This window comes from Phyllobates terribilis, unplaced genomic scaffold (assembly GCF_046119375.1).
Source record: "Phyllobates terribilis strain yellow unplaced genomic scaffold, ASM4611937v1 Scaffold_5__5_contigs__length_657084704, whole genome shotgun sequence".
In the NCBI taxonomy this organism is placed as follows: domain Eukaryota; kingdom Metazoa; phylum Chordata; class Amphibia; order Anura; family Dendrobatidae; genus Phyllobates; species Phyllobates terribilis.
In genome coordinates, this window is record NW_027362765.1 from 341,580,166 (window position 1) to 341,607,939 (window position 27,774).

General features: G+C 46.7%; 1 protein-coding gene across 2 annotated transcripts in view; it reads right to left on the reverse strand.

The window, feature by feature from the left end:
* Nucleotides 1–27,774, reverse strand: part of INPP5F (inositol polyphosphate-5-phosphatase F) — a 233,470-nt gene that overhangs the window by 89,340 nt on the left and 116,356 nt on the right. Inside the window, exons 4-5 of one of the 2 annotated variants that reach the window (XM_073684600.1) lie at nucleotides 24,027–24,225; nucleotides 8,122–8,301 (exon numbers count right to left, since the gene is read on the reverse strand). In XM_073684600.1, coding sequence (XP_073540701.1) covers nucleotides 8,122–8,301; nucleotides 24,027–24,225 — 379 coding nt within the window. The remainder of the gene's footprint in view (nucleotides 1–8,121; nucleotides 8,302–24,026; nucleotides 24,226–27,774) is intronic. The other variant, XM_073684601.1, reaches the window with a different exon arrangement.

Consider the following 27,774-nt stretch of genomic DNA (forward strand, 5'->3'; position numbering starts at 1 on the left):
AGCACAACGCTATGATCATAAGTATCGGCCTTTAGGCTACTACTCAGCCCGCCTGGACCCTGTCGCTCGAACTGCCCCCACGTGCCTTAAGGCGGTCCACGCTGCTCACATCCTCCTTGACAAGTCAGCTGATATCGTCCTTGGACATGATCTAGTTATACAGGCTGGCCATGATCTCTCGGCTGTTCTGCAACAAACATCTCCGAAACATCTAACCAACCAAAGACACCTGCGGCTGCAGTGTTCCCTATTGTTGCCCTCCAATATAACATTTACCAGATGTCTGACTATCAACCCTGCCACTTTGCTTCCACCTTCTAGGGGGGAAGATGAACAGGGTGAAGGTCCATTGGTGGAACCTCATGATTGTATAAAAATTTTGCAGGAAGAGACTTCTGCTCCAGAGAATATGGTGGCACATCCGCTCGCACACCCTGCCTTGCATCTATGGACTGATGGATCCCGTTTCGCAGACCCTCAAGGGAAGTTCCACACGGGATATGCTGTCACAACGGACCTAACAGTCCTCAAGGCTGAAGCTCTACCACCATACATGTCTGCACAAGAAGCTGAACTTGTAGCTCTCACAGAAGCCTGCCACCTGGCAGCTGGAACAACGGCAAACATATATACCGATTCTAGGTATGGACATGGAATTTGCAATGATTTTGGACTCTTGTGGAAGTCTAGAGGATTCATCACAGCTGCAGGTACACCAGTGAAACATGCCTCATGGATTAAGGCCCTAATGAAGGCCCTGGAACTACCCATCCAGGTTGCTGTTATCAAGGTCAAGGCTCATGGAAGACTAGATTCCAGGGAAGCCAGGGGCAACCACCTAGCTGACCAAGCAGCCAAGACTGCGGCAGTGGAGAATGTGTCATCAAAGTGGCAGGAAAAGGAAGAAGAGATGGGGGGAGACCCTGCAAACCGTAGCTGTGGCGCTCACTAGAGCAAGGGCCAAAGAACAGCCGGCGGAAGACCATACAAGTCCAGCGGAGACACGAGTGGAATCCAGGGGGGTCAGGATGCCTGAAGAAAAATTGTGTGAGGAACAAAGGAAGACCCCCACTGAAGAAGTCAAGCAATGGAAAGCGGCAGGAGCCGTGCTGGCAGGTCGCAAAGATTTAAAGATCGACTCAGCTCTTTATAAAGTGGACGGAAAACCTTGCTTGCCCAGGCGCATGTACTCAGCCGTGGCAGCATGGGCTCACGGGCCTACACACAGAGGAAAGAATCAAGCCTTGGCATGTATCAAGAAACTGTACTTTGCACCCGGAATCTCTTCCACTGTGACTACATACTCAAAATCCTGCTCTGTCTGCGCTACCTGCAACGCAACGTGTACGGCACGGGTCCCTCTCCAACACCTGGCTAAACCAGACTACCCTTGGCAGAGAATACAAGTCGACCATATCCAAATGCCTAAAGCAGGAAAATATGAGTACGTTTTGGTAGCCGTGGATATGTTCTCAGCCTGGCCCGAGGCCTACCCGGTTGTCAACATGACTGCTAAAGTCACAGCCAAGAAACTGATCACTGAAATTGCCTGCAGATTTGGAGTTCCCCAAGTCATAGAATCGGATCAAGGACCAGCTTTCACAGCAAATATCTACAAAGAACTTTGGAACATGTTGGGAACAGATTTGGGCCTCCACACTCCATACCATCCTGCCAGTTCAGGCAAAGTGGAAAGGATGAATTCCACACTCAAGACCCAGCTCTTGAAAATGACCCAAGATCATCCCCTCCCCTGGCCCGACCTACTCCCTATAGTATTGTATCATATCAGACACACCCCACAAGCTAAACATGGGCTAACTCCCTATGAAATTTTGTTTGGGACCCCACCTAAAATAGGAGAGATTAGGCCCCAAGAGTTGTCTGAAACACATGATAGAGTAGTAAAATTTGTGATTGCTCTGTCTAAAGAATTGACTAACACCCGCTCTCCAGTATCTGCTTCTCTCCCAGAATCCACAGGTGATGCAGTACATGATTTCACTCCAGGCGACCTGGTGTACGTAAAGAAGTTTGTCCGGAAAGACTGCCTCCAGCCGCGGTTCGAGGGACCGTACACTGTGCTTCTCACCACCCCGACGGCTCTGAAGCTTGAGGGCAAGAGCACCTGGATTCACGCCTCCCACTGCAAGAGAGACAGAACGAGTCTATAAAAGATGACTACCTTCTTCTATATCCTTTCCATATGCTTACTGTCTGTCCCAGGGTGGACAGCTACCACATTTTGGGTAGATACTCACGCAAAAATCCAGACGTATCGATTTGATTACTGTGACATAGTGGATTGTGCAGGAATGACATGGAAGTGGTATGATGCTTATGCCCGAGGAACGTTTTCTCTCTGTGTAACCCGTCCAGGAAACGAAAATTGCTATTATTGGTCAGATGTGGGGTGGAATACGGGAGATACTGACTGGGGATACAAACCAAAGGAAGCTGTAAACAGGAAGGACCGAGAAGGGAGATCTCTATTAACCCGAATGACCCTGAGCACTGGATTTATAGATAAGGTACAGTGGCCACGTAGACCAAAATGTTCATGGGAAAAAGACTGCTTCCCTTTATATCTGAATTTGGAGAACCCTCAAACAGGAGATTTGGGGAAATATGTTTTGAGTAGCTACAATGGTGCTATAAACCCTGGTCAAGGAATAATAGAGCTAAAAGATATACAAACAAAACCTACACCAGCCCCTTTGAACACAAGTCAATCTAGCGGAGGTGTTATGCTGCAAAAAATTTTAAACGAGGTCATCCCCATCCCAGGGCTTGGGTGGGAAGAAGTTTTCTCCATAGAAACCCAGGTAAATCCCCGTAAAAATCTATGGTTAGAATGGGTACGGTACAATGTTAAAGCCCAGAACATATCCGTAAGTTGCGTGGCCTGTGCAGCCGCCAATACTCATCTGTACACCCATGCTTTCCCAGCTGACCATAATAGTACCCTCTGCTTATTAGAGTTGCTGAAAAATAAAGTAGACGATAGCTCTTGTCCTGAATACATTCCCCTGGTTAGCTCCAAGGCAAAAATTCGGACCCCAGGTGAAGTAACAATAACCAAAGATAATTATACATGCTATTCCCCTGACAACTCTACCGGTCGTTCTTTAGGAATTTTCAAAGACGGTTTCTGTCAGACTAACGAGACTGTGGACACTGATCTACTAAGCAATCATTCCAGATATATATATGATAGTTATTGGCTCTGTGGGGATGGACGACTCAGACCCAGGCTTCCCACCACCTGGACCGGACAGTGCACCCTAGTAAAATTAGCCATGCAATTCAGAATCCTGCCCTGGAACCCGGAAACAACTCCTGAACTGACCAGGAAAAAGAGAAGTCTGGAACAGCTGCATATGAGCTATGCAGAAGACCCGAAGGCCTATATAGACTCTATAGGAGTCCCTAGGGGGGTCCCAGATGAGTACAAGGCCCAGAATCAAGTAGTTGCTGGATTTCTCTCACTCATCCTGGCTATACAGATCAATAGGAATGTAGATTGGATAAACTATGTCTATTACACTGAACAGAGATTTATAAATTACAGCAGAGATGCCTTCCAGGGCATAGTTGAGGAACTAGGGCCCAATACAAGGATGACTCTTCAAAATAGATTGGCAATAGATATGATTCTCGCTGAGAAAGGTGGAGTATGTGGGATGATAGGGGAAGAATGTTGCACATACATTCCCCAGAACTCTGGAGTGAATGGGAAAACCGTGATAGCTCTTCAAAGGATAACAAGTCTGGCAGAGGAAGTGAAGGCGAACGCAGGGGTGGATACCTCCTTCTTCTCAGGTTGGTTGGGAGGGCTCAAGGGATTCCTCCAACAAGCTTGTCTAGTAATGGGAGGTCTACTAGTATTGGGCCTGGTGGTCCTATGCTGCATAGTCCCCTTATACAGGAAAGCTATAAACAATGCTGTTCCAACCTCCGGGACCTTTTTGAATCAAGAAACCACATCTCTGTTACATGATGATACCAGTAAGGAAGACATGGAGAAATACACTCCTTTAAATAAGCCTGACCAGACCCCCCATGATAGAGTCCAATTGAGAGATCTAGTTTAGGGTCAGTTGGGAGAACTCCATGTGTCATTTAGGGTAGGGCTCAATTGTTTGGGGGCGTCCCATAAGGGGGCAGCTTCTAAGATAATTGGGTGAAGAAATCCACCTCCCCTCTCCCCACACATGGACAGTCTCAAAGGCCCCGAAGCAAGGGAAAGCTTAGTGTTTAGGGGGGAATGTCAGGGTAAAAAAGAATATATATTTCTCTACTTTTATACGCTTTGCTTATGTACTAACCACCATTTTGTGTCTTATAACAATAAGCTTTCCTTGCTACGTGTTACTTAGATCGAAACTTATGCTAAGATGGCGCCGGTATCAGCCAGCACCTGTTTCAGAGAAATGAAACCAAAACATCAACTGACGGTTGTCTGCCCAGAGACTGAGTTAAGGAGACGTGGACCAATCAGGAGTGGCTGGATACTAGACATTTATGGCTTACCCCGCCCCGAACACTCCCTTTCCCCTCCCCATTAAGTAGTGTATTTCAGTTTGTGCATGCGGAAATAAAGACAGAACATTGCTGAGATCGTGGCTTGCCAGTAGCCTTCTGAGCATGCTCTGAGTTTGAACCAGCTTGTTGTCTGACTCATTCTTTGAATGGTTGACCCATGCTCATAGCCTTAATTTGGAGTGACTGGAGGACGAGTGGAATGTCACTACGACCCCGACACAGAGACCATGATGGGGGTATGTGTGGATGTACGGGGCTGTAGATGATGTACAGAGGCCATGGTAGAGGTATGTGTGGATGTACGGGGCTGTAGATGATGTACAGAGACCATGATGGGGGTATGTGTGGATGTACGGGGCTGTAGATGATGTACAGAGACCATGATGGGGGTATGTGTGGATGTACGGGGCTGTAGATGATGTACAGAGGCCATGATGGGGGTATGTGTGGATGTACGGGGCTGTAGATGATGTACAGAGGCCATGATCTGGGTGTGTGTGGATGTACGGGGCTGTTGGTAATGTAGAGAGGCCACGATGGGGGTGTGTGGATGTACGGGGCTGTAGATGATGTACAGAGACCATGATGGAGGTATGTGTGTACAGAGGCCATGATGGGGGTGTGTGTGGATGTACGGGGCTGTAGATGATGTACAGAGACCATGATGGGGGTATGTGTGGATGTACGGGGCTGTAGATGATGTACAGAGACCATGATGGGGGTATGTGGGGATGTACGGGGATGTAGATGATGTACAGAGGCCATGATGGAGGTATGCGTGGATGTACGGGGCTATAGATGATGTACAGAGGCCATGATGGCGGTATGTGTGGATGTACGAGGCTGTAGATGATGTACAGAGGCCATGGTGGAGGTATGTGTGGATGTACGAGGCTGTAGATGATGTACAGAGGCCATGGTAGAGGTATGTGTGGATGTACGGGGCTGTAGATGATGTACAGAGACCATGATGGGGGTATGTGTGGATGTACGGGGATGTAGATGATGTACAGAGACCATGATGGGGGTGTGTGTGGATGTACGGGGCTGTAGATGATGTACAGAGGCCATGATGGAGGTACGTGTGGATGTACGGGGCTGTAGATGATGTACAGAGACCATGATGGGGGTGTGTGTGGATGTATGGGGATGTAGATGATGTACAGAGGCCATGATGGAGGTACGTGTGGATGTACGGGGCTGTAGATGATGTACAGAGACCATGATGGGGGTATGTGTGGATGTACGGGGCTGTAGATGATGTACAGAGACCATGATGGGGGTATGTGTGGATGTACGGGGCTGTAGATGATGTACAGAGGCCATGATGGGGGTATGTGTGGATGTACGGGGCTGTAGATGATGTACAGAGGCCATGATGGGGGTATGTGTGGATGTACGGGGCTGTAGATGATGTACAGAGACCATGATGGGGGTATGTGTGGATGTACGGGGCTGTAGATGATGTACAGAGGCCATGATGGGGGTGTGTGTGGATGTACGGGGCTGTTGGTAATGTACAGAGGCCACGATGGGGGTGTGTGGATGTACGGGGCTGTAGATGATGTACAGAGACCATGATGGAGGTATGTGTGTACAGAGGCCATGATGGGGGTGTGTGTGGATGTACGGGGCTGTAGATGATGTACAGAGACCATGATGGGGGTATGTGTGGATGTACGGGGCTGTAGATGATGTACAGAGACCATGATGGGGGTATGTGGGGATGTACGGGGATGTAGAGGATGTACAGAGGCCATGATGGAGGTATGCGTGGATGTACGGGGCTATAGATGATGTACAGAGGCCATGATGGCGGTATGTGTGGATGTACGAGGCTGTAGATGATGTACAGAGGCCATGGTGGAGGTATGTGTGGATGTACGAGGCTGTAGATGATGTACAGAGGCCATGGTAGAGGTATGTGTGGATGTACGGGGCTGTAGATGATGTACAGAGACCATGATGGGGGTATGTGTGGATGTACGGGGATGTAGATGATGTACAGAGACCATGATGGGGGTGTGTGTGGATGTACGGGGCTGTAGATGATGTACAGAGGCCATGATGGAGGTACGTGTGGATGTACGGGGCTGTAGATGATGTACAGAGACCATGATGGGGGTGTGTGTGGATGTACGGGGATGTAGATGATGTACAGAGGCCATGATGGAGGTACGTGTGGATGTACGGGGCTGTAGATGATGTACAGAGGCCATGATGGAGGTACGTGTGGATGTACGGGGCTGTAGATGATGTACAGAGGCCATGATGGAGGCATGTGTGGATGTACGGGGATGTAGATGATGTACAGAGACCATGATGGGGGTATGTGTGGATGTACGGGGATGTAGATGATGTACAGAGGCCATGATGGAGGTACGTGTGGATGTACGGGGCTGTAGATGATGTACAGAGGCCATGATGGAGGTACGTGTGGATGTACGGGGCTGTAGATGATGTACAGAGGCCATGATGGAGGCATGTGTGGATGTACGGGGATGTAGATGATGTACAGAGACCATGATGGAGGTATGTGTGGATGTACGGGGCTGTAGATGATGTACAGAGGCCATGATGGAGGCATGTGTGGATGTACGGGGCTGTAGATGATGTACAGAGGCCATGATGGAGGTACGTGTGGATGTACGGGGCTGTAGATGATGTACAGAGACCATGATGGGGGTGTGTGTGGATGTACGGGGCTGTAGACGATGTACAGAGGCCATGATGGATGTATGTGTGGATGTACAGGGCTGTAGACGATGTACATAGGCCATGATGGAGGTATGTGTGGATGTACGGGGCTGTAGACGATGTACATAGGCCATGATGGAGGTATGTGTGGATGTACGGGGCTGTAGATGATGTACAGAGGCCATGATGGGGGTATGTGTGGATGTACGGGGCTGTAGACGATGTACATAGGCCATGATGGAGGTATGTGTGGATGTACGGGGCTGTAGACGATGTACAGAGGCCATGATGGAGGTATGTGTGGATGTACGGGGCTGTAGATGATGTACAGAGACCATGATGGAGGTATGTGTGGATGTACAGGGCTGTAGACTATGTACAGAGGCCATGATGGAGGTATGTGTGGATGTACGGGGCTGTAGACGATATACAGAGACCATGATGGGGGTATGTGTGGATGTACGGGGCTGTAGATGATGTACAGAGGCCATGATGGGGGTATGTGTGGATGTACGGGGCTGTAGATGATGTACAGAGGCCATGATGGGGGTATGTGTGGATGTACGGGGCTGTAGACGATGTACAGAGGCCATGATGGAGGTATGTGTGGATGTACGGGGCTGTAGATGACATGCAGGCACAAATGAAAGAAAAAGGGATGGCTAACTAACGGATCAGTTTTACATAGACGTCAATGTTAAAAAATGGATCCAGCAGATATCTCTTTCTAAAAACAGACTAAAAAGTTGTGTCTGCAGAACTTTTTTGTCAACCGATTTCTGGATTACTACCGGACATGTGGACATAGCCTTTCCCTGGTAAAGATTGTGCCCTGTGGCAGCGCTCTACCACTACCACCCATCCCTGGCACTCACTTACCTTTGTCGAGGCGAGGTCGGGGGTTGTAGCGATATCCAGCTTGGCTCCAGAACACGGGCACTGACCCCCGGGTCTGCACAAAGGACAGCGTGTGGTTGTGGACATGGATAAACTGCTCCGTTTCCACGTAGTTTGCAACGTTTCCATTCTTATCGACCCCGCGGCGTTTATATCGCATTCCTGAGAGAGAGGACAGCAATATTCGATGTAAACGACCGCAGCCCCATCTCATCCGTTATTACTAGAAATCCAGCCAGGTGCTTGCATACAAATCTATACACTATATACAGTCATGGCCAAAAGTGTTGGCATCCTTGAAGTTGTTTCCGAAAATGAAGTATTTTTCCCAGACAATTATCACAATTCCACGTGTTTTGTCATACACACGTTTATTTCCTTTGTGTCTATTGGAACAACACAAAAAAGCGGCAAATTGGATATAATTTCACACAAAAATGGGCCGGACAAAATTGTAGGCACCTTTCCAAAATTGTGGATAAGCAACTTTGTTTCAAGCGTGTGATGCTCGTTCAAACTCACCTGTGTCAAGTAACAGGTGTGGGCAATATGAAAAGCACACCTGACACCAGATAAAAAGGGAAGAAATTGACTCAGTCTTTGCACGGAGAACAGAAAGAGAGAACCGTCTGAGGACTTGGGAACCAAAATTGTTGAAAAATGTCAACAGTCTCACGGTTACAAGTCCATCTCCAGAGAACTTGATGCTCCTTTGTCCATTGTGAGAAACATAATCAACAAGTTTACAACCCATAACACTGTAGCAAATCTCCCTGGAAGTGGATGGCAGAGAAAAATTGTTGAAAGGTTAATATAATAGCGCCATTTATTCCATGGAGTTTTACATGTCAAAAGGGGTATACATAATAAAAACAAGTAGAAGAAGCTAGATCGCAACAGAAAAGAGAGAGGGCTGCGGGTCTGCCTGTGGCTGCATAGGTGGGAAAACCATGGTCACGGTTCCACGGGAGTGGCCTGCCCCTCAGACAGACAGGAAGAGCTTGGGCTACCAGTTGTGTTGACCCTTTCCCGTTACCCCAACTTCACCTCTTGCAGATGCATCCAGATAGGATCCAGAGAGGTTGCCTTCTCTGAAGCTGACTATTCACACTGTAATGGGTCCGGTCTGCCATCACACAGTGTATAGCACTTAATCACTGTGTAAATGTTACCTTGAAAAATCAGATATCAGGTCTTACCTTAAATGGTACCCAGCACCAGGAAAAGACGGTGGAATTACTAAGCACCACCTTGTTATCTAAATGGATGGCCGGTCTATTTAATAACTGTTGTGGCGTACCAAAAAATGTGTGTATTTTAAGTGGACATCAAGATTAGAAGTGGTTACCCAACAATTTCACAGGGGTCTGCACACCGGCCTTTCTGACCCCATCAACCTTTAGAGTAGCTCACACCAGAGTAAATGTTAAAGCAATCCCTATACACACATTGCACAGACGAGCTGCAGACAATCCCAGACCCAATAAGAAGCCCCATCTCGTAGAAATAAGATTGTGAGCAGCGTATTGATTTACCCGTCCATAACGCAGCAGTAGGATTTCTTAGCGGGCGATGTTCGGATTTTTTTGTTCTGCAACGGTGATAAAGATCTTGTCCAATACTTCTTCATGGAGGGTGATCTTGTGGCAACAACATCAACAGTTTAATGGAAACTCTGAAGATAAGTCATAATCCAGAGGAATAGCGGGTCTTCATCGATTCATCCAAAACAAGCCTAAAAGTCATCTTGCCGCATAATACCAATGCGCTAACTTCAATTCCAGTTGGTTATGCCGTCCTCATCATAGCCGTTGAGGGGCCTCAACGATGACCAACATTTGTGACCCCTCTGTGGGGACTTAAAGGTGGTTGCCCCCTTCCTTGGTCTCCAGGGTGGATACGCAAACTACTGCTACTTTGTGTGAGTGGGATAGCCGCGCAAGAGGATACCACTACAATAAAAAACCTGGCCTCTCTGACTTCAGCCAGGGAGTAAAAATGTTGCTGACCCACATAAGATTGTGTTACCACCATTGGAGATCAAGTTGGGCCTAATGAAGAACTTTGTAAAGGCAATGGATAAAAATGCAAGAGCATCAAGTATCTCATTGATAAATTTCCAAGGTTGAGTGAAGCAAAGAAAGAAGTCTTTATTTCTCCGTTTGTTACAGGGCAAGGAGAAGGCTGAATTAGTCGCATTCGCATTAGTGGTAACTGATTTTTTGGGAAACTGAAGAGCAAATAACTATGAAGAGCTGGTGGAAAATCTCCTCAAAACATATAAGGATCTTGGCTGTAACAAGTCCTTAAAAGATTCATTTCTTACATTCACATCTAGACTATTCTTCACTAAACTGTGGAGCAGTGAGCGACGAGGACGGTGAGAGATTTCTTCAAAGTATTGCAGCTATGGAGAAAAGATATCAAGGAGAATGGATCCATCAATTCTGCAGATTACTATGTTACGGATCCGGGTGGTGGAACCTCTGTGCTGTGATACAAGGAGGAACCAGAGGGGCGTAACTAAGTGCCTACCCGGACAGACCCTGGCCACGCGGCGGTTTAGTCGACTCCGTGAACCAAGGAGGGACCGGGAAGGTGAACCAGGTGCCACTCTGGGACTGACCTTGTGTGAGAGCAGGCGACTCCCATGGGACTGATGGCTGAAGCAGACAGGCACAACTGGTGAGCACGACTGGTAGACAGGCAGGTGATGCGGGTAGACAAGCAGGCGGGCACGGCAGATAGACAGGCAGTCGCGGACGGCTGATAGACAATGTGGTTAGATTTTATAGGGGGACCTCACTGCAATTTTTTCATGGGGTCCCCCTGTAATCTAGCCAGTAAACGCTAAACAAACAACTGTGGGCTGATATTAATAGCCAGGGAACATTGTTGGGAACATTGAGCGGCTACTAATATCAGCCCCCAGCAGTCGACTTTCCCCTCTGCTGGTTATAAAAATGATGCGGGAACCTACGCCATTTTTTTTTTTTAATTTTAGGCTCTGTGCTCACGATCCGGATGTAGCAGCGCTTTGGACGCATATTTTTTGCTGCGTCCAAAACGTTGCGTTCTATTGAACACAGGTAAATTCACATGTGTTCATTGAACCATGCATATTTACCACATTCTATACTTTCTAGTGCTCAAATTTCTGTTGCGGAGACTGACGACTCTGCAAGAGAATTTGACATACTGCAGTCCTGAAAGACGCACCGCATGTCAGTGTCCACGGGTGATCAGATGCACGCATAGTGGACATGGGATTTCTAGAGATCCCATCCACTATGCTGTAACATCTGGACACTGCGGGTTTGACGCTGTATAAACACCCAGCATCAAACCTGCAGCAGTTCCTGATCGTGGCCACGTACCCAAACTCACCCGCAGCATGTCAATTTCTGTAGTGGACACGCCAGTCTCCGCTACAGATTTTGACCGATCGAAGTGTCATTATATGCGGTGGATTCACATTTACCGACAACAAAAGTGCAGCATTAGAACGCCGTGTTTTGGACACAACAAAAATACGCTGCGTCCAAAGTGCTGCTTCTTGCTGTTCGTGAGGACGTAGTGGCTAACGAGAAACCTGAATAGAAATGCTAATGAAGATTGGGTGAATGCCATTAGCTGACACCCAGCTCTTTTGTTTGGTGATGACAAAGTGTCAATCAGACCTTTTCATGACCAAACCTAATTAAAGTAAAGAGAAACACACAGAGTAACAGAGTAAACACTTTATTTGAAATACAACAAACACATTCTTTAATAATTTAAATTAACCAATATACTCACCCCAGTTCGGACGGTAATCCAATGGTTTAAGCAATGTCCCAATAAAGAACTTTATTTAGCTCCAAAAAGCATTCATTGATGAACAAAAACGCTTGAAAAACCGCATCAAAATCGCGTGGTTTGTCCATAGCGTTTTTCTTGCCAAGGAGATGCAGAAACACTCCGGAAATTTCTGCTTCAAATCCTGATTGTGCGCACATAGCCTTAAAAGCTGTTGGGAAAATAGAAGTTGTAAGATCTTATAGAATTCATCTGAAAATCCGTTAAGACCTCCAAATGTATGCAATTGTAAGGTTCTTATGGCATTGTTAACATCCTTGATATAAATTGGTTTATTAGCCATTTCTCTTTGGCATTCTATTAGTTTGAGGAAATTAGATTAAGCAAAGTGATGCCATCTGTAACACTGGTGGTGTGCTGTGAAGAAGAGGAAATCTCCAGAGATGCAGGGAAGTTAAAAGATTTAACCCCTTTCTGACGTATGACCTAAGAGTACGTCTTGATGACCTAGGACGATTGGACCAATGACGTACTATTAGGTCATATGGCAACCGCGCCGCACACAAGCGGTGCGGGGCGATCGCCGCAGGGTGTCAGCTGATAGTACAGGATGTCAGCTGTGACTATGTGCAGGGAGCGGTCCCGCACCGCTCCCAGCACATTAACCCCCTCAATGCTGTGATTGAAGTCGATCACAACATTGCGGTGGCAAGGGGAGGTGATCGCAGTACTCACCTCCTCTTCCGGCCTCCAGCGCTGTCTGCCGCGGCTTCCTGGATGCTGCCATGACGACCCGATGTCGTCATGACAACATCCGGGTCACCAGACAGCAGGAAGATTCTTTGGTCATGCGCAGTGCATGACCAAACAATCTTCTCACTGTGCAGCGCTGACAGCCTGCATGGCACAGGGATGGTGCTGCATTCCTGTGCTATACAGGCGATCAGAATAAAAAAGTGAAAGTCCCAGAGTGGGACGAAGAATAAAAGTAAAAAAAAAGTGTCAGAAAATGAAAAAAAAAAAAAAAAAAATGATAAAATTATAAAAATATAAAATAATAATAATAAAAAAAAAAAATAATCCACCAAAAATAAAAATATAATGTACCCATCAATAAATATTATTATGAAAAAAACAACAAAAAAAACAACAATAAAAGTACACATATTTGGTATCGCAGCGTCCGGAACGACCTGACCTATAAAATAGTCCCAGCAGTTAGCCCCTTTAGTAAACAGGGTAAAAAAAAAAAAAAAAAAAAAAACGAAGCAAAAACAATGCTTTATCATCATACCGCCGAACAAAAAATGAAATAACATGTGATCAAAAAGACGAATATAAATAAAAATGGTACCGCTGAAAACTTCATCTTGTCCCGCAAAAAACAAGCCGCCATACAGCTCCATCAGCCGAAAAATCAAAAAGTTATAGCTCTCAGAATAAAGCGATGCTAAAAAATATTTTTTTCTATAAAATTGCTTTTATTGTGTAAAAGTGCAAAACATAGAAAAACTATATAAATGTGGTACCGCTGTAAACGTACTGACCCGAAGAATAAAGCTGCCTTATCAATTTTACCACACGCGGAACAGAATAAAAAAAAAAAACATAAAAAAAAGTCTGGAATTTCTGGTTTTTGTTTATTCTGCCTCCCAAAAATCGGAATAGAAAGCGATCAAAAAATGTCACGTGCCTGAAAATGGCACCAATAACAACGTCAACTCATCCCGCAAAAAACAAGCTGTCACATGACTCTGTCTGCCAAAATCTGGAAAAATTATAGCTCTCAAAATATGGCGATGCAAAAACTAGTCTGCAAAAATATGAGTCTTTTAGTGTGTGACAGCTGTCAGTCAGAAAAACCCCATATGTATCTGGTATCTCTGTAATCACACCGACCGGAAGAATAAGGTCGTCTAATCACTTATACTGCACGAGGAACGGCGTAAAAAATAAACTCTAGGGCTGGGGTTGTGCTAGGGTTAGGGAAGGGCTAGGGGTTAGGGTTAGGGAAGGGCTAGGGGTTAGGGTTAGGGAAGGGCTAGGGGTTAGGGTTAGGGAAGGGCTAGGGGTTAGGGTTAGGGTTAGGGAAGGGCTAGGGGTTAGGGCTGGGGTTGGGCTAGGGTTGGGATTTTTTTTGAAAAGTAAAAAAAAAAATGAAAAAATGACGACAATATGGCGACTAGTGTTGAGCGCAAGTGCTCGCTACTTGAGTTTGCATCGGGTGCTCGGGTATGCACTGAGTATCACGGGCGCTCGAGTCTCCGCCCATATGCTTCGCGGCCAAAAAAACCTGGCGGGGATTGCCTGCCAAGCACGAACGATCCCCGCATGTTTTTTTTTGGGTGTCTAATAACCGTGAAACATGTGGGCGGGGACTATTGCATGTCGCTCCAGCACCCGTGATACATGGTGCATACCTGAGTACCCGATGCAAACTCAAGTAGCGAGCACTTGCGCTCAAGACTAATGACAACTTATTCAATATGATGACCTAATGTTATCAAATTCTGTGTCGTACCTCTGGGTTCAAAATGTTCACTATACCGCTTGATAAAATCCCTGAGGGGTCTAGTTTCCAAAATGGGGTCACTTGTGGGGGATTTCCACTGTTTAGGCACATCAGGGGCTCTCCAAACGCAACATGGCGTCCGCTCTCGATTCCAGCCGATTTTGCGTTCAAAAAGCCCCACAGCGCTCCTTCCCTTCTGAACTCTGCCGTGAGCCCAAACACTGTATTTTCCCCACATATGGGGTATCGGCGTACTCAGGAGAAATTTCTCCTGTTACCCTCATGAAAATGTAAAAGTGGGGGCTGAAAAACATTTTTGTGGGAAAAATGTAAACATTTTATTTTTACGGCTCAATGTTCTAAACTTCTGTGAAGCACCTGGGGGTCCAAGGTGCTCACCACACATCTAGGTAAGTTCCCTGAGGGGTCTAGTTTCCAAAATGGGGTCACTTGTGGGGGGTTTCCACTGTTTAGGCACATCAGGGGCTCCCCAAACGCAATATGGCGTCCGCTAATTATTCAAGCAAATTTTACATTCAAAAAGTCTAATGGCGCTCCTTCCCTTCCGAACCCTGCCGTGCGCCCAAACAGTGGTTTTTCCCCACATATGGGGTATCTGCGTGCTCAGGGGAAATTGCACAACAAATTTTGGGTCCATTTTTTCCTGTTACCCCTGCGAAAATAAAAAAAATTGGGTCTAAAGTAACATTTTGTGAAAAAAGTTAAATGTTAATTTTTTTCTCCCGCATTCCATGAATTCCTGTGAAGCACCTGAAGGGTTAATAAAGTTCTTGAATGTGGTTTTGAGCACCTTGAGGGGTGCAGTTTTTAGAATCGTGTCACTTTTGGGTATTTTCTGTCATAAAGACCCCTCAAAGTGACTTCAAATATGATGTGGTCCCTAAAAAAATGTTTTTGTAAATTTTGTTGGAAAACTGAGAAATCGCTGGTCAACTTTTAACCCTTATAGCTCCCTAACAAAGAAAAATTTTGGTTCCAAAATTGTGCTGATGTAAAGTAGACATGTGGGAAATGTTATTTATTAACTATTTTGTGTGACATATCTCTCTGATTTAAGGGCATAAAAATTAAAATTTTCAAAATTTTCGCTAAATTTCCATTTTTTTTCCACAAATAAACGCAAGTGATATCGAAGAAATTTTACCACAATCATGAAGTACAATATGTCACGAAAAAACAATCTCAGAATCAGGGGAATACGTTGTAGCGTTCCAGGGTAATTACCTCATAAAGTGACAGTGGTCAGAATTGTAAAAATTGGCCCAGTCATTAATGTGCAAACCACCCTCGGGGGTAAAAGGGTTAAAAGCTAATATTCTTTATTGGATATTGTTTAAAATAACTCCTCAAAATACCAACCACCCCGTATCTCCAGTTAGGATTGACGCGTTTCGAATGTAACAGCCTAAGCCATGATCTACTGTGAAGTTTGACAACGCCGTTCTTAGAACAATGCGGTTCCTCCCTGCTTCTGATGACTCTTCCATGAAGGCCATATTTCTGCAGGTGTCTCTGCACAGTAGAACAATGTACCACAACTCCAGAGTCTGTTTAATCTTTCTGAAGGTCTTTTGCAGTCAAACAGGGGTTCCGATTTGCCTCTGTAGCAATCAGCTCTCACTGATATTTTGCTTGGTCTTCCAGACCTCATCTTGACCTCCACTGTTCCTGTTAATTGCAATTTCTTAATTACATATTAAACTGAGGAAAGGGCAACTTGAAAATGTTTAGCCATCTTCTAATAGCCTTCTCCTGCTTTGTGGGCTTCCACCATTTTCAGATTGATAGGCAGCTACTTAGAAGAACCCATGGATGCTGTTTTTTGGTGCAAGGTTAGAGGAGGCTGGGTGTTTATAAAGCTGGGAAATTTCCATCACCTGGCCTTTCCTATTGATGATAGTGAACAAGCCATAACCCTAACATGCTAATTAAGGTCTGAAACCTTGGTCAAAGTTATCTGAGCACACAAATCTCCAAGGGTGCCCAAACTTTTGCATAGGCCCATTTTCCTTTTTGTAATTTTTAAAATGTAAAAAAATCACCGGATATATATTTTTTGCCTAAAATACAAAAAACTGTAAATTTAGGCCTTTTAGACATCATTTCATCTTCAACTTGCTTAACTCTCTCTGCCAGGCAACTCATCCTTGAAACGACCACCAGGGCATTTTCGTTCCAAGCCAGCTCTGCCACCAAGGTACGGAAGCATAAGGCATACCAGGCCACGATATCCATGCTCTACCTTAGAGACAACAGGGAAGAAGCAACAGAGGAAGTGCAGCCTGGAACCTTGAATACCGCTTGGAAAATCTCCAAGAACCTCCCAACATCGCGGGTCTCTGGACCTCCACACAACTGAATGGAATTTGCCCAGGCCAGGGCTTGTCCAGACAGCAGAGAGACCATAAACACTATCTTGGTCTGGTCTAAAGAAAAGAGGGGAGCATGGAGTGTGAAATGGATCTGACACTGATTGATGAAGCCGCGGCTCTCCTTGGGGTCTCCATCGTAGCGGCATGGAAGTGGAAGCTGGAGCTCATAGTTCCACCAGAAACAGAAGCATTAGGTGGTTCCCTCAGAGAAGCTGAATGTCCATAGGAGAGTTGGTAAGACATGGTAGAAGTGGAAGGCAAGGCAAACATAGTGGTAGACAGACCCTGCAGCTGGTATGCCACCACACTCATGGCCTGCATCAGTTGGTCCTGATGCTCACTCTCAGAGCAGACCTCCTCGTACAATACTTGTACACTAGACTTGGGATCACTGGGTTCTGATTTGTAAGCGTAGTCCTTGGCGCGAACGTAATGTAATGCTGTTGGGTGTGTGCTCCCTGCACCACGGGCCAGTATTACCCTGGAGGGACGTGACCAAGTGTCTACCAGGTCTTCATTAGATGGTGAGGATGAGCTTGACAGCCGGTAGACACCAGGTACCACTTCAGGGAAGTCCCTGGGACTGCAGCAGCTGACCGGAGGGTCAGAGGTGCAGGTAAGAGTTACAAGAGGGAGAGACAGAGGCATAGTCAGATGGACCAAGGTCAGGACAGGTAGCACAGAATCAGAGTACAATGCTGAGGTCTAGAGCAGATAGGACGGGTATACAAGCCAGGTCGATAATGAGAGAATCAATACAAACACAAATAGGACACCGGCGAACTAACCAGAAATCAACATTCGGGCAAAAAGTGGTGGGAGGAGCTGCCTAATATAGACCCTGCTGGCATGGGATAGGACAGGGAACCTAATCTCTGCAGGACACAGAGGGTTAAATTCCTGAAGAGACCAGCCATGCCCCCTAAGGCCAAATGGAAGCTACATGCTGATGCAGCAGTGCAGAGGATTGCTGCAAAAGGCAACTAAGCGAGGAAGAGATTCCGCGTGGTAACCATGGCGAGTAGGGTGGTGCTGAGGAGGCGTGCAAGCCACTGCCGTGACACCGCCATTAAATAGGTCCGGTTCAGAGCTATATAATTCTATAAAAAATTATCTAAAATACCTCAAAGACCTCCCCGCTGCCTCTAGTTTCTGGGGAAGGAATAGCTGGGACTTGAGCATCAGATTTAAAGGGTTTTGTGAGTGAGACGGAGGAAATACTTATTCTTTTACTACACTAACCGGCAAGAAGCCTATTCGTGACGGACAGAGTCTAAAGCTTTTTATACTGTAGATGATGTTCCTTGGACTAATCCTTATATCCTTCTGTAAGATTGGAAAGTAAGGAACGAGTGATGGACGGTTATTTTTTCTTTTGTCTAGATACATAGGAGATAATACGACTTCTCAGGACATCCTTTACTGTTATCCAGAATAAACGGATATAATCCAGATTAACTGATACACATTACTCCCAATGGCCTCCAAAAAGTGTCTGAAGAGATGAGTAATGTGGAGGTGCGAGGGAAATCTGAACCTCAACGTCAGATTTAGGTGTAGGAAGATCTAAATCCAGTGTGACAAAAGCGTGATCTGAAATGGAGTTTTAATGTATTTTGATGGTTTGTAGTCTACATGACGAGCCAATGATCAAGTCTGGAAGGCAGATCATGTAATCAGCCATAGAAGCCAGGAGTCCGCTAGATCCAGCTACTCTATGAATCGGGGAGCGGAGATGTTCCCACCGATAGAAGGACCAGATCTGTCCATAAAAGGGTCAAGAACAACATTTACCGTATTTTTCAGACTATAGGACGCACCTAGGTTTTAGGAAAGAAAAATAGAAAAAAATGTAAGCAAAAAATGTGGTCATGATGCCCTGTTAAGGGGGAGGGTGTCTGCTGCTGACACTGTTATAGGGGTAAAGTCCCCCAATTCTGTTAATATCCCCCATCCTGATATGCATGGCCCCCTCACCCCTCTTCCTGGTATGTATGGCACCCTTCATCCTGTTATGTATGGCCCCCCCTCACACCCATCCTGGTATGTATGGTACCTTCATTCCTCTTCCTGGTATGTATGGCACTCTTCATCCTTGTATATATGGCCCCCCTCATCCCTCTTCCTGGTATGTATGGCACCCTCATCCCTGTATGTATGGCCCCCTCATCCCCCTTCCGGGTATGCATGGCACCCTTCATCCCTGTATATATGCCCCCCCCCTCATCATTGTATATATGGCTCCCCTCATCCCTCTTCCTGGTATGTATGGCCCCCTTCATCCCTGTATGTATGGCCCCCTTCATCCCGGCATGTATGGCCCCCTTCATCCCTACATGTATGGCTCCCTTCATCCCTGCATGTATGGCCCCCTTCATCCCTGCATGTATGGCCCCATTCATCCCTGCATGTATGGCCCCTTCATCCCTGCATATATGGCCCCCTTCATCCCTACATGTATGGCCCCCTTCATCCATCTATGTATGACTCCCCTCATCCCTCTTCCTGGTATGTATAGCACCCCTCATCCTTGTATATATGGCCCCCCTCATCCCTTTTCCTGGTATATATGGCACCCTTCGTCCCTGTATGTATGGCCCACTCATCATGTTATGCTTGGCACCCTCTGATCCCTGTCACGCTGCACAGAAAAAAATAAACAATCATACTCGCTTCCTCTCTCCTCCAGCGCTGTGTTCCTCTCTGTGCCAGAATTGTCACTGCTCCCCACGCCGGGACTGTGTGCGTGGGGAGCAGTGACCATTCATTCTCCCTAATAGCGCGCACACTGTTAGCCGCAGTGCGGCTCCTGCTGCGCTCGGCGGTCAGCGTGCCCGCTATTAAAGGCCATGAATATTTACAACACCCATGGGAGTGGGGAGCAGTGAATATTCATTTTCTTTAGCAGCGGGCACAGTGTAGGCTGCAGCAGGCGGCTGCTGCCTCCTGTGCCCCGCTGCTGTCGCTTTCCCCACATCCCCACCACCCACAGCATTTATGGATATCGGACTATAAGACGCACCCCCCACTTTCCTCCAAAATTTTGGAGGAAAAAGGTGCGTCTTTTAATCTGAAAAATACGGTAGTTCTCCTCCAATAATTCATTCCTGAAGATTTTAAAAAATTTTGTTAAAGAATAAAGCTTTTGTGTTAGTTTGTATTTGGAGCTTATATATTGACTATACAGTGTTATTGCTGTTCGATAAGTGATCGGATTATGATAAATCTACAAGAGCTTCAATTACTTCAAGCACTAATCAGTCAAGATCACTTGGAAATAGTTTTTTCTTGGTATATAAAGCTTCAGATCCCTCAGAAGGATTGTTTTTTTTATAGGTGGAGCCAATGGATTTATTGTAAAATTCCTACAAATTTTAGTGATTTGGTCAAAGACTTTACGTAGTTTAATCATTAAGTTGAAGCCATTTAAGTGATGTAGAATTAATTGTGTGGTTCCTTGTGTGTTGTCTATACCTATAGGGGGCAAGAATAAAATCTGACCAGTGAACATTTTGGCTAAAGAGCCCCTACCCCAGCAAACAGGACTTCATAAAGCAAGAATTCAGAGTCAAAGAAGCCAAAGCCACACGTCACTATTCCTAGATGATTGTCAGAGTCCCTCGAACCAACTCCCTCCCAACCCTAAATAATGGAAGAACGTTATGTAACATTGGAGTGTGGTACAAGACTCTTGTTGGGTAGACCACCCAGGTACGGTACTTAACAAAATCAATGTTAATAAAGAAAATCATCTAAACAGTCAAAAAGAGGAAAAAGTCACAAGTGGAGAGGGCCCGTTCTGTCAGATCTCCTAGTCCAGGTAGCGGGTGATGAGGCCTTTACCAAGTCCTGAACTTTACAGTACTTGGATCTTCAAAAAAGTGGAGTCTTCTATTTAACGAAATCCAAAGTTTGGCCGTATAAAAGGAGAACACCGCACAAGTTTTGGTTGGAGATATCTTTGCAGATTGGAGTTTACGTTTTGAAGATATATTTGCAGAGAAATCATGGCGGATTAGGAGATTGTGCCATTGTATGGTATATGGGGGCCTTTTCTTTAAGCCTCCAGAATTTAGATTTTCTCTTTGTAGTTGAGTAGTTTAAGAATAACGGGTCTTGTACGTTGTGTAGAGTTTTGCTTGTCTGGTCCCCGACGACGGGACCTTTCAGTTGTAAGAGTCAGGACCATAAAGCATTTGGGAGCCAAGTTGTAGCAGGTCTTTTACCGGTTAGTAGACGGTTTCCAAGATGGTCTAACTGTTCAGTTACATGGCGGAGCTGGCGCTCTTCATCCGCTATATCAGAGATACCCCAATCCTCCACGTCTCATACCCGCTGTTCCATCGCTGTGATTCTTCGGGTGGTTACTTGTGACAATGAGATCTGAGAAGGCCGGGACAGTTTGTGACGGGGCGAGTGACAGTGCCCACAGGCACGGCAGATCGGTGACCAACCAGACAAACACTAATATAAGGTCTCAAGGTCACGGGAGCAAATCTGTGGGCGCCACCCAGTAATCCAATGCCAAGAAAAATAAGACACTGCTCCTTAGAATAGTTTCTCAAATCCAGCAGGGAAACCAAAATGGGTGACAACTAGAGATGAGCGAGTATGTTCTATTAACCCTTTCGGCGAGTATGCTCGAGCCGAGCTCCGAGTATTTACAGCTGCTCGGTGATATGGTTGAATCGCTCCACATGATTTGTGACTGTTTGACGGTTTTATTACATGTGAGGAATGTGTAAGAAGCAGACATTCTTCACATGTAATAAAGCTGTCAAACAGTCTCAAATCATGGGGAGCGATTCAACCTTATCACCGAGCAGCTGTAAATACTCGGAGCTCGGCCCGAGCATACTCAGCGAAAGGGTTAACAGAACATACTCGCTCAATCCTACTGACAACAGTAAGTGGCAGATGATCCCCAGTCTCTCATAGTTCATAGGCTGGAACCAGGATCCGGCCTCACCTTAGATAACCATCCTTCACAAGACACAACAATCCCCAACGTGTGTCTTTCCAACCCGAGTGGGCAGAGGACCTCACAACCCACCGCCTTACACATCACTTACATTTCATTCAAAGCATGGAAGAGGGTCAAGGAAGTCCTGACTCCGGCCAGTCTGCAGGGCTGTATATCAGGGAAGCCCCCCACAGAGAGGAACGGAGACACAGGCCCCACCAGATGCAGGACAGGTAATGCTAAAGGAAGGTCTGACCTGCAGACCAGGGTGGTCCACGCTTACAGTAGGCCAATGTCAAGTACTGGCATAAGGATGTCTAAGACTGCCTTGGCCATATTTCAGAGGGGTCATCTGAGGGAGATGAAGCCTCTCCTACCAATGATGGCGGCCTTCAGCGCCTTTTGGTTTTGTTGCACATTTCATTATATTGGATCGTCAACTACAAATCAATTTCTCCATGTTATTACTAATCAAAAAACAAAATACAACTTTTCTTTGGTTTCAAAATGAGTTTTGGAGACGCAGTAACTTATCAAGATGGCATCATAGGTAAGGTCTCGTGTCATCAAGAGCGGAGACAGAATGGTCGATGCTTTATATATCTGTCCTATAAATGGAAAGGTCAAGGCTTCGATACAGAGCGGAGTGAAATCACAACGCAGATCCTGGAGAAGCAGAACGTCTGAGATTCATCAGACTAATAAATGCTGGACTTCCTGTAAGCAAGAACATGTAAGAGAAGCTGAACTAGTACTGTTGGAGAGTTAGGGAACGTGTCTGTGCAGTCCAGGGGGGGTAAAGGACTTCAAAATGGCCGATTTACCGCCCTTCTACAGACGGCTCTCTACTCATCTATCCATCAATCACCAGTGGGTAGAGGATGTAGAGGATTGTAGCCCCCTAAGGACCCTCTGGAAACAATGAAACTATAATTCTCAAGATGGATGACAGATGTTCCTCACACAGCCTTCCACGCCTACACCAGGCCCACGTCACAGCTCTAAGGCTGTGTGCCCACCATGAGGTTTTTAAGTGTTTCCGCAGCGGCAAAAACATGGCAGAAACGATAAGAAAATGCTTGGTAGAAGGCCTGCCATGTTCCCCAATGATAATCCGCATGCTGTGCAGATGCTGCGGAAATTTCCCCTGCGGATTATCACTGCGGAAAAAAACGCAGCACTAACAATTATTTTGCGGAAGTGCTGTGTTTTCACCGCCATTGACTTGCATTGAATCGCTTGGATTACGCATCACTGTATCTGTACATGTGGAATCCATGTGTTTCAATGTGCGGATAGTACCCGGGTCTGGAGAAGAGGAGACTCTCCTCCGGACCACCCCCCTACCATAGAACCTTTAAAAAAAAGAATAAAATAAAAAATGAATATTATGCTTACCTTCTGATGGCCCGTGCTGCGCTCCTCCCCGCATGCCGGCAGTTCGCGATGGAATGAAGGACCTGCGCTGACGTCATTTAGTCATGTGACGGCAGGTCCTTCAGGACAGTGTACCGCAAGCTGCCGGCAGCCATAATGGAGGGAAGCAAAACTGCGGGGGCCATCAGAAGGTAAGTATAGATTTATTTTTTTATTTTTTACCATTCTTTCGGTCACACTATATCTGCCGGTTGCATGGATTTATATAGTGTGACCAAGTTGTCAAGCACTTTCCAAGTGATGCTAAAATCACTCGTCAACCCGCATGCGGAAATGCAAGTGAAGAACGCTTCACATCCGCATGTCCCTGGCAGGAAAAACGCATGTACAATCCGCATGTACAATCCGCACGTACAATCCGCATGCACAACCCGCACGCACAATCCGCACGTACAATCCGCATGCACAACCCGCACGCACAATCCGCACGCACAATCCGCATGCACAACCCGCACGTACAATCCGCACGTACAATCCGCACGTGCAATCCGCACGCTCAATCCGCATGCGTTTTTTTCTGCCAGGTAGATGCAGAAACGCTGAGGAAACATGCGGGGCATTTCAGCATGGTGGGCACATAGCCCAACTCTCAATCTCTTGAACACAGAGTCTTTCCATCACTATCAGTCACAAGGAGAGAACCTTAGTTGAAGATGTCAGGTCATCACAATCACCGGAATGAGGCGGACATAGCTTCACATGCAGATTCCTGTAATGGTGGGATGGATCCAGCCATTACACCCCAGAAACATGTGCCCCATGCTAGAAAAGAGTTGGCACTCACCTGCCCTATGTCTGCTCCTACGAGAAATAAGGGCCACCAAGAAGCGGGGGTGGACATCATCCACACATGTGGCCTCTTGTGGAGGCGTCTCAGGACTACTCTTCTCATCATCCGAAGACTCGTTATAGTTCACAACAAGTTCCTCAATCTGCACAAAGCCCTGGATGATCGGCAGAATCCAGGACCGGCCGTGGTCCTCCTGCAGGACCAAGAATACTAATGTTAGAGACAGGACAGCCAGAAGACGACCAACAGCATGGAGAGGCGACCATTACAGGACGATTACCACCAAAAGCCAAGACACAAAGGGGACTAAAGGCCAGGACACACTGCTGTGTGATGTGTGAGGACCCTCCTATTAATGACCCCTCATCTCCATACAGTGTATATCCCCCGTGTATACAGGACACGCTGCTGTGTGATGTGTGAGGACCCTCCTATTAATGACCCCTCATCTCCATACAGTGTATATCCTCCGTGTATACAGGACACACTGCTGTGTGATGTGTGAGGACCCTCCTATTAATGACCCCTCATCACCATACAGTGTATATCCTCCGTGTATACAGGACACGCTGCTGTGTGATGTGTGAGGACCGTCCTATTAATGACCCCTCATCACCATACAGTGTATATCCTCCGTGTATACAGGACACGCTGCTGTGTGATGTGTGAGGATCCTCCTATTAATGACCCCTCATCTCCATACAGTGTATATCCCCCGTGTATACAGGACACGCTGCTGTGTGATGTGTGAGGACCGTCCTATTAATGACCCCTCATCACCATACAGTGTATATCCCCCGTGTATACAGGACACGCTGCTGTGTGATGTGTGAGGACCCTCCTATTAATGACCCCTCATCTCCATACAGTGTATATCCTCCGTGTATACAGGACACGCTGCTGTGTGATGTGTGAGGACCCTCCTATTAATGACCCCTCATCTCCATACAGTGTATATCCCCCGTGTATACAGGACACGCTGCTGTGTGATGTGTGAGGACCCTACTATTAATGACCCCTCATCTCCATACAGTGTATATCCTCCGTGTATACAGGACACACTGCTGTGTGATGTGTGAGGACCGTCCTATTAATGACCCCTCATCACCATACAGTGTATATCCCCCGTGTATACAGGACACGCTGCTGTGTGATGTGTGAGGACCCTCCTATTAATGACCCCTCATCACCATACAGTGTATATCCTCCGTGTATACAGGACACGCTGCTGTGTGATGTGTGAGGACCCTCCTATTAATGACCCCTCATCACTATACAGTGTATATCCCCCGTGTATACAGGACACGCTGCTGTGTGATGTGTGAGGACCGTCCTATTAATGACCCCTCATCACCATACAGTGTATATCCCCCCTGTATACAGGACACGCTGCTGTGTGATGTGTGAGGACCCTCCTATTAATGACCCCTCATCACTATACAGTGTATATCCCCCGTGTATACAGGACACGCTGCTGTGTGATGTGTGAGGACCCTCCTATTAATGACCCCTCATCACCATACAGTGTATATCCCCCCTGTATACAGGACACGCTGCTGTGTGATGTGTGAGGACCGTCCTATTAATGACCCCTCATCACCATACAGTGTATATCCCCCGTGTATACAGGACACGCTGCTGTGTGATGTGTGAGGACCCTCCTATTAATGACCCCTCATCACCATACAGTGTATATCCTCCGTGTATACAGGACACGCTGCTGTGTGATGTGTGAGGACCGTCCTATTAATGACCCCTCATCTCCATACAGTGTATATCCTCCGTGTATACAGGACACGCTGCTGTGTGATGTGTGAGGACCCTCCTATTAATGACCCCTCATCACCATACAGTGTATATCCCCCGTGTATACAGGACACGCTGCTGTGTGATGTGTGAGGACCCTCCTATTAATGACCCCTCATCTCCATACAGTGTATATCCCCCGTGTATACAGGACACGCTGCTGTGTGATGTGTGAGGACCCTCCTATTAATGACCCCTCATCACCATACAGTGTATATCCTCCGTGTATACAGGACACGCTGCTGTGTGATGTGTGAGGACCCTCCTATTAATGACCCCTCATCTCCATACAGTGTATATCCCCCGTGTATACAGGACACGATGCTGTGTGATGTGTGAGGACCGTCCTATTAATGACCCCTCATCACCATACAGTGTATATCCTCCGTGTATACAGGACACGCTGCTATGTGATGTGTGACGACCGTCCTATTAATGACCCCTCATCTCCATACAGTGTATATCCTCCGTGTATACAGGACACGATGCTGTGTGATGTGTGAGGACCCTCCTATTAATGACCCCTCATCTCCATACAGTGTATATCCTCCGTGTATACAGGACACGCTGCTGTGTGATGTGTGAGGACCCTCCTATTAATGACCCCTCATCTCCATACAGTGTATATCCTCCGTGTATACAGGACACGCTGCTGTGTGATGTGTGGGGACCGTCCTATTAATGACTCCTCATCTCCATACAGTGTATATCCTCCGTGTATACAGTACACGCTGCTGTGTGATGTGTGAGGACCCTCCTATTAATGACCCCTCATCACCATACAGTGTATATCCCCCGTGTATACAGGACACGCTGCTGTGTGATGTGTGAGGACCCTCCTATTAATGACCCCTCATCACCATACAGTGTATATCCCCCGTGTATACAGGACACGCTGCTGTGTGATGTGTGAGGACCCTCCTATTAATGACCCCTCATCACCATACAGTGTATATCCCCCGTGTATACAGGACACGCTGCTGTGTGATGTGTGAGGACCCTCCTATTAATGACCCCTCATCTCCATACAGTGTATATCCCCGGTGTATACAGGACACGCTGCTGTGTGATGTGTGAGGACCCTCCTATTAATGACCCCTCATCACCATACAGTGTATATCCCCCGTGTATACAGGACACGCTGCTGTGTGATGTGTGAGGACCCTCCTATTAATGACCCCTCATCACCATACAGTGTATATCCCCCGTGTATACAGGACACACTGCTGTGTGAGGCGTGAGGACCGTCCTATTAATGACCCCTCATCACCATACAGTGTATATCCCCCGTGTATACAGGACACGCTGCTGTGTGATGTGTGAGGACCCTCCTATTAATGACCCCTCATCACCATACAGTCTATATCCCCCGTGTATACAGGACACGCTGCTGTGTGATGTGTGAGGACCGTCCTATTAATGACCCCTCATCTCCATACAGTGTATATCCTCCGTGTATACAGGACACGCTGCTGTGTGATGTGTGAGGACCGTCCTATTAATGACCCCTCATCACCATACAGTCTATATCCCCCGTGTATACAGGACACGCTGCTCTGTGATGTGTGAGGACCGTCCTATTAATGACCCCTCATCTCCATACAGTGTATATCCTCCGTGTATACAGGACACGCTGCTGTGTGATGTGTGAGGACCGTCCTATTAATGACCCCTCATTACCATACAGTGTATATCCTCCGTGTATACAGGACACGCTGCTGTGTGATGTGTGAGGACCCTCCTATTAATGACCCCTCATCTCCATACAGTGTATATCCCCCGTGTATACAGGACACGCTGCTGTGTGATGTGTGAGGACCCTCCTATTAATGACCCCTCATCACCATACAGTGTATATCCCCCGTGTATACAGGACACGCTGCTGTGTGATGTGTGGGGACCGTCCTATTAATGACCCCTCATCACCATACAGTGT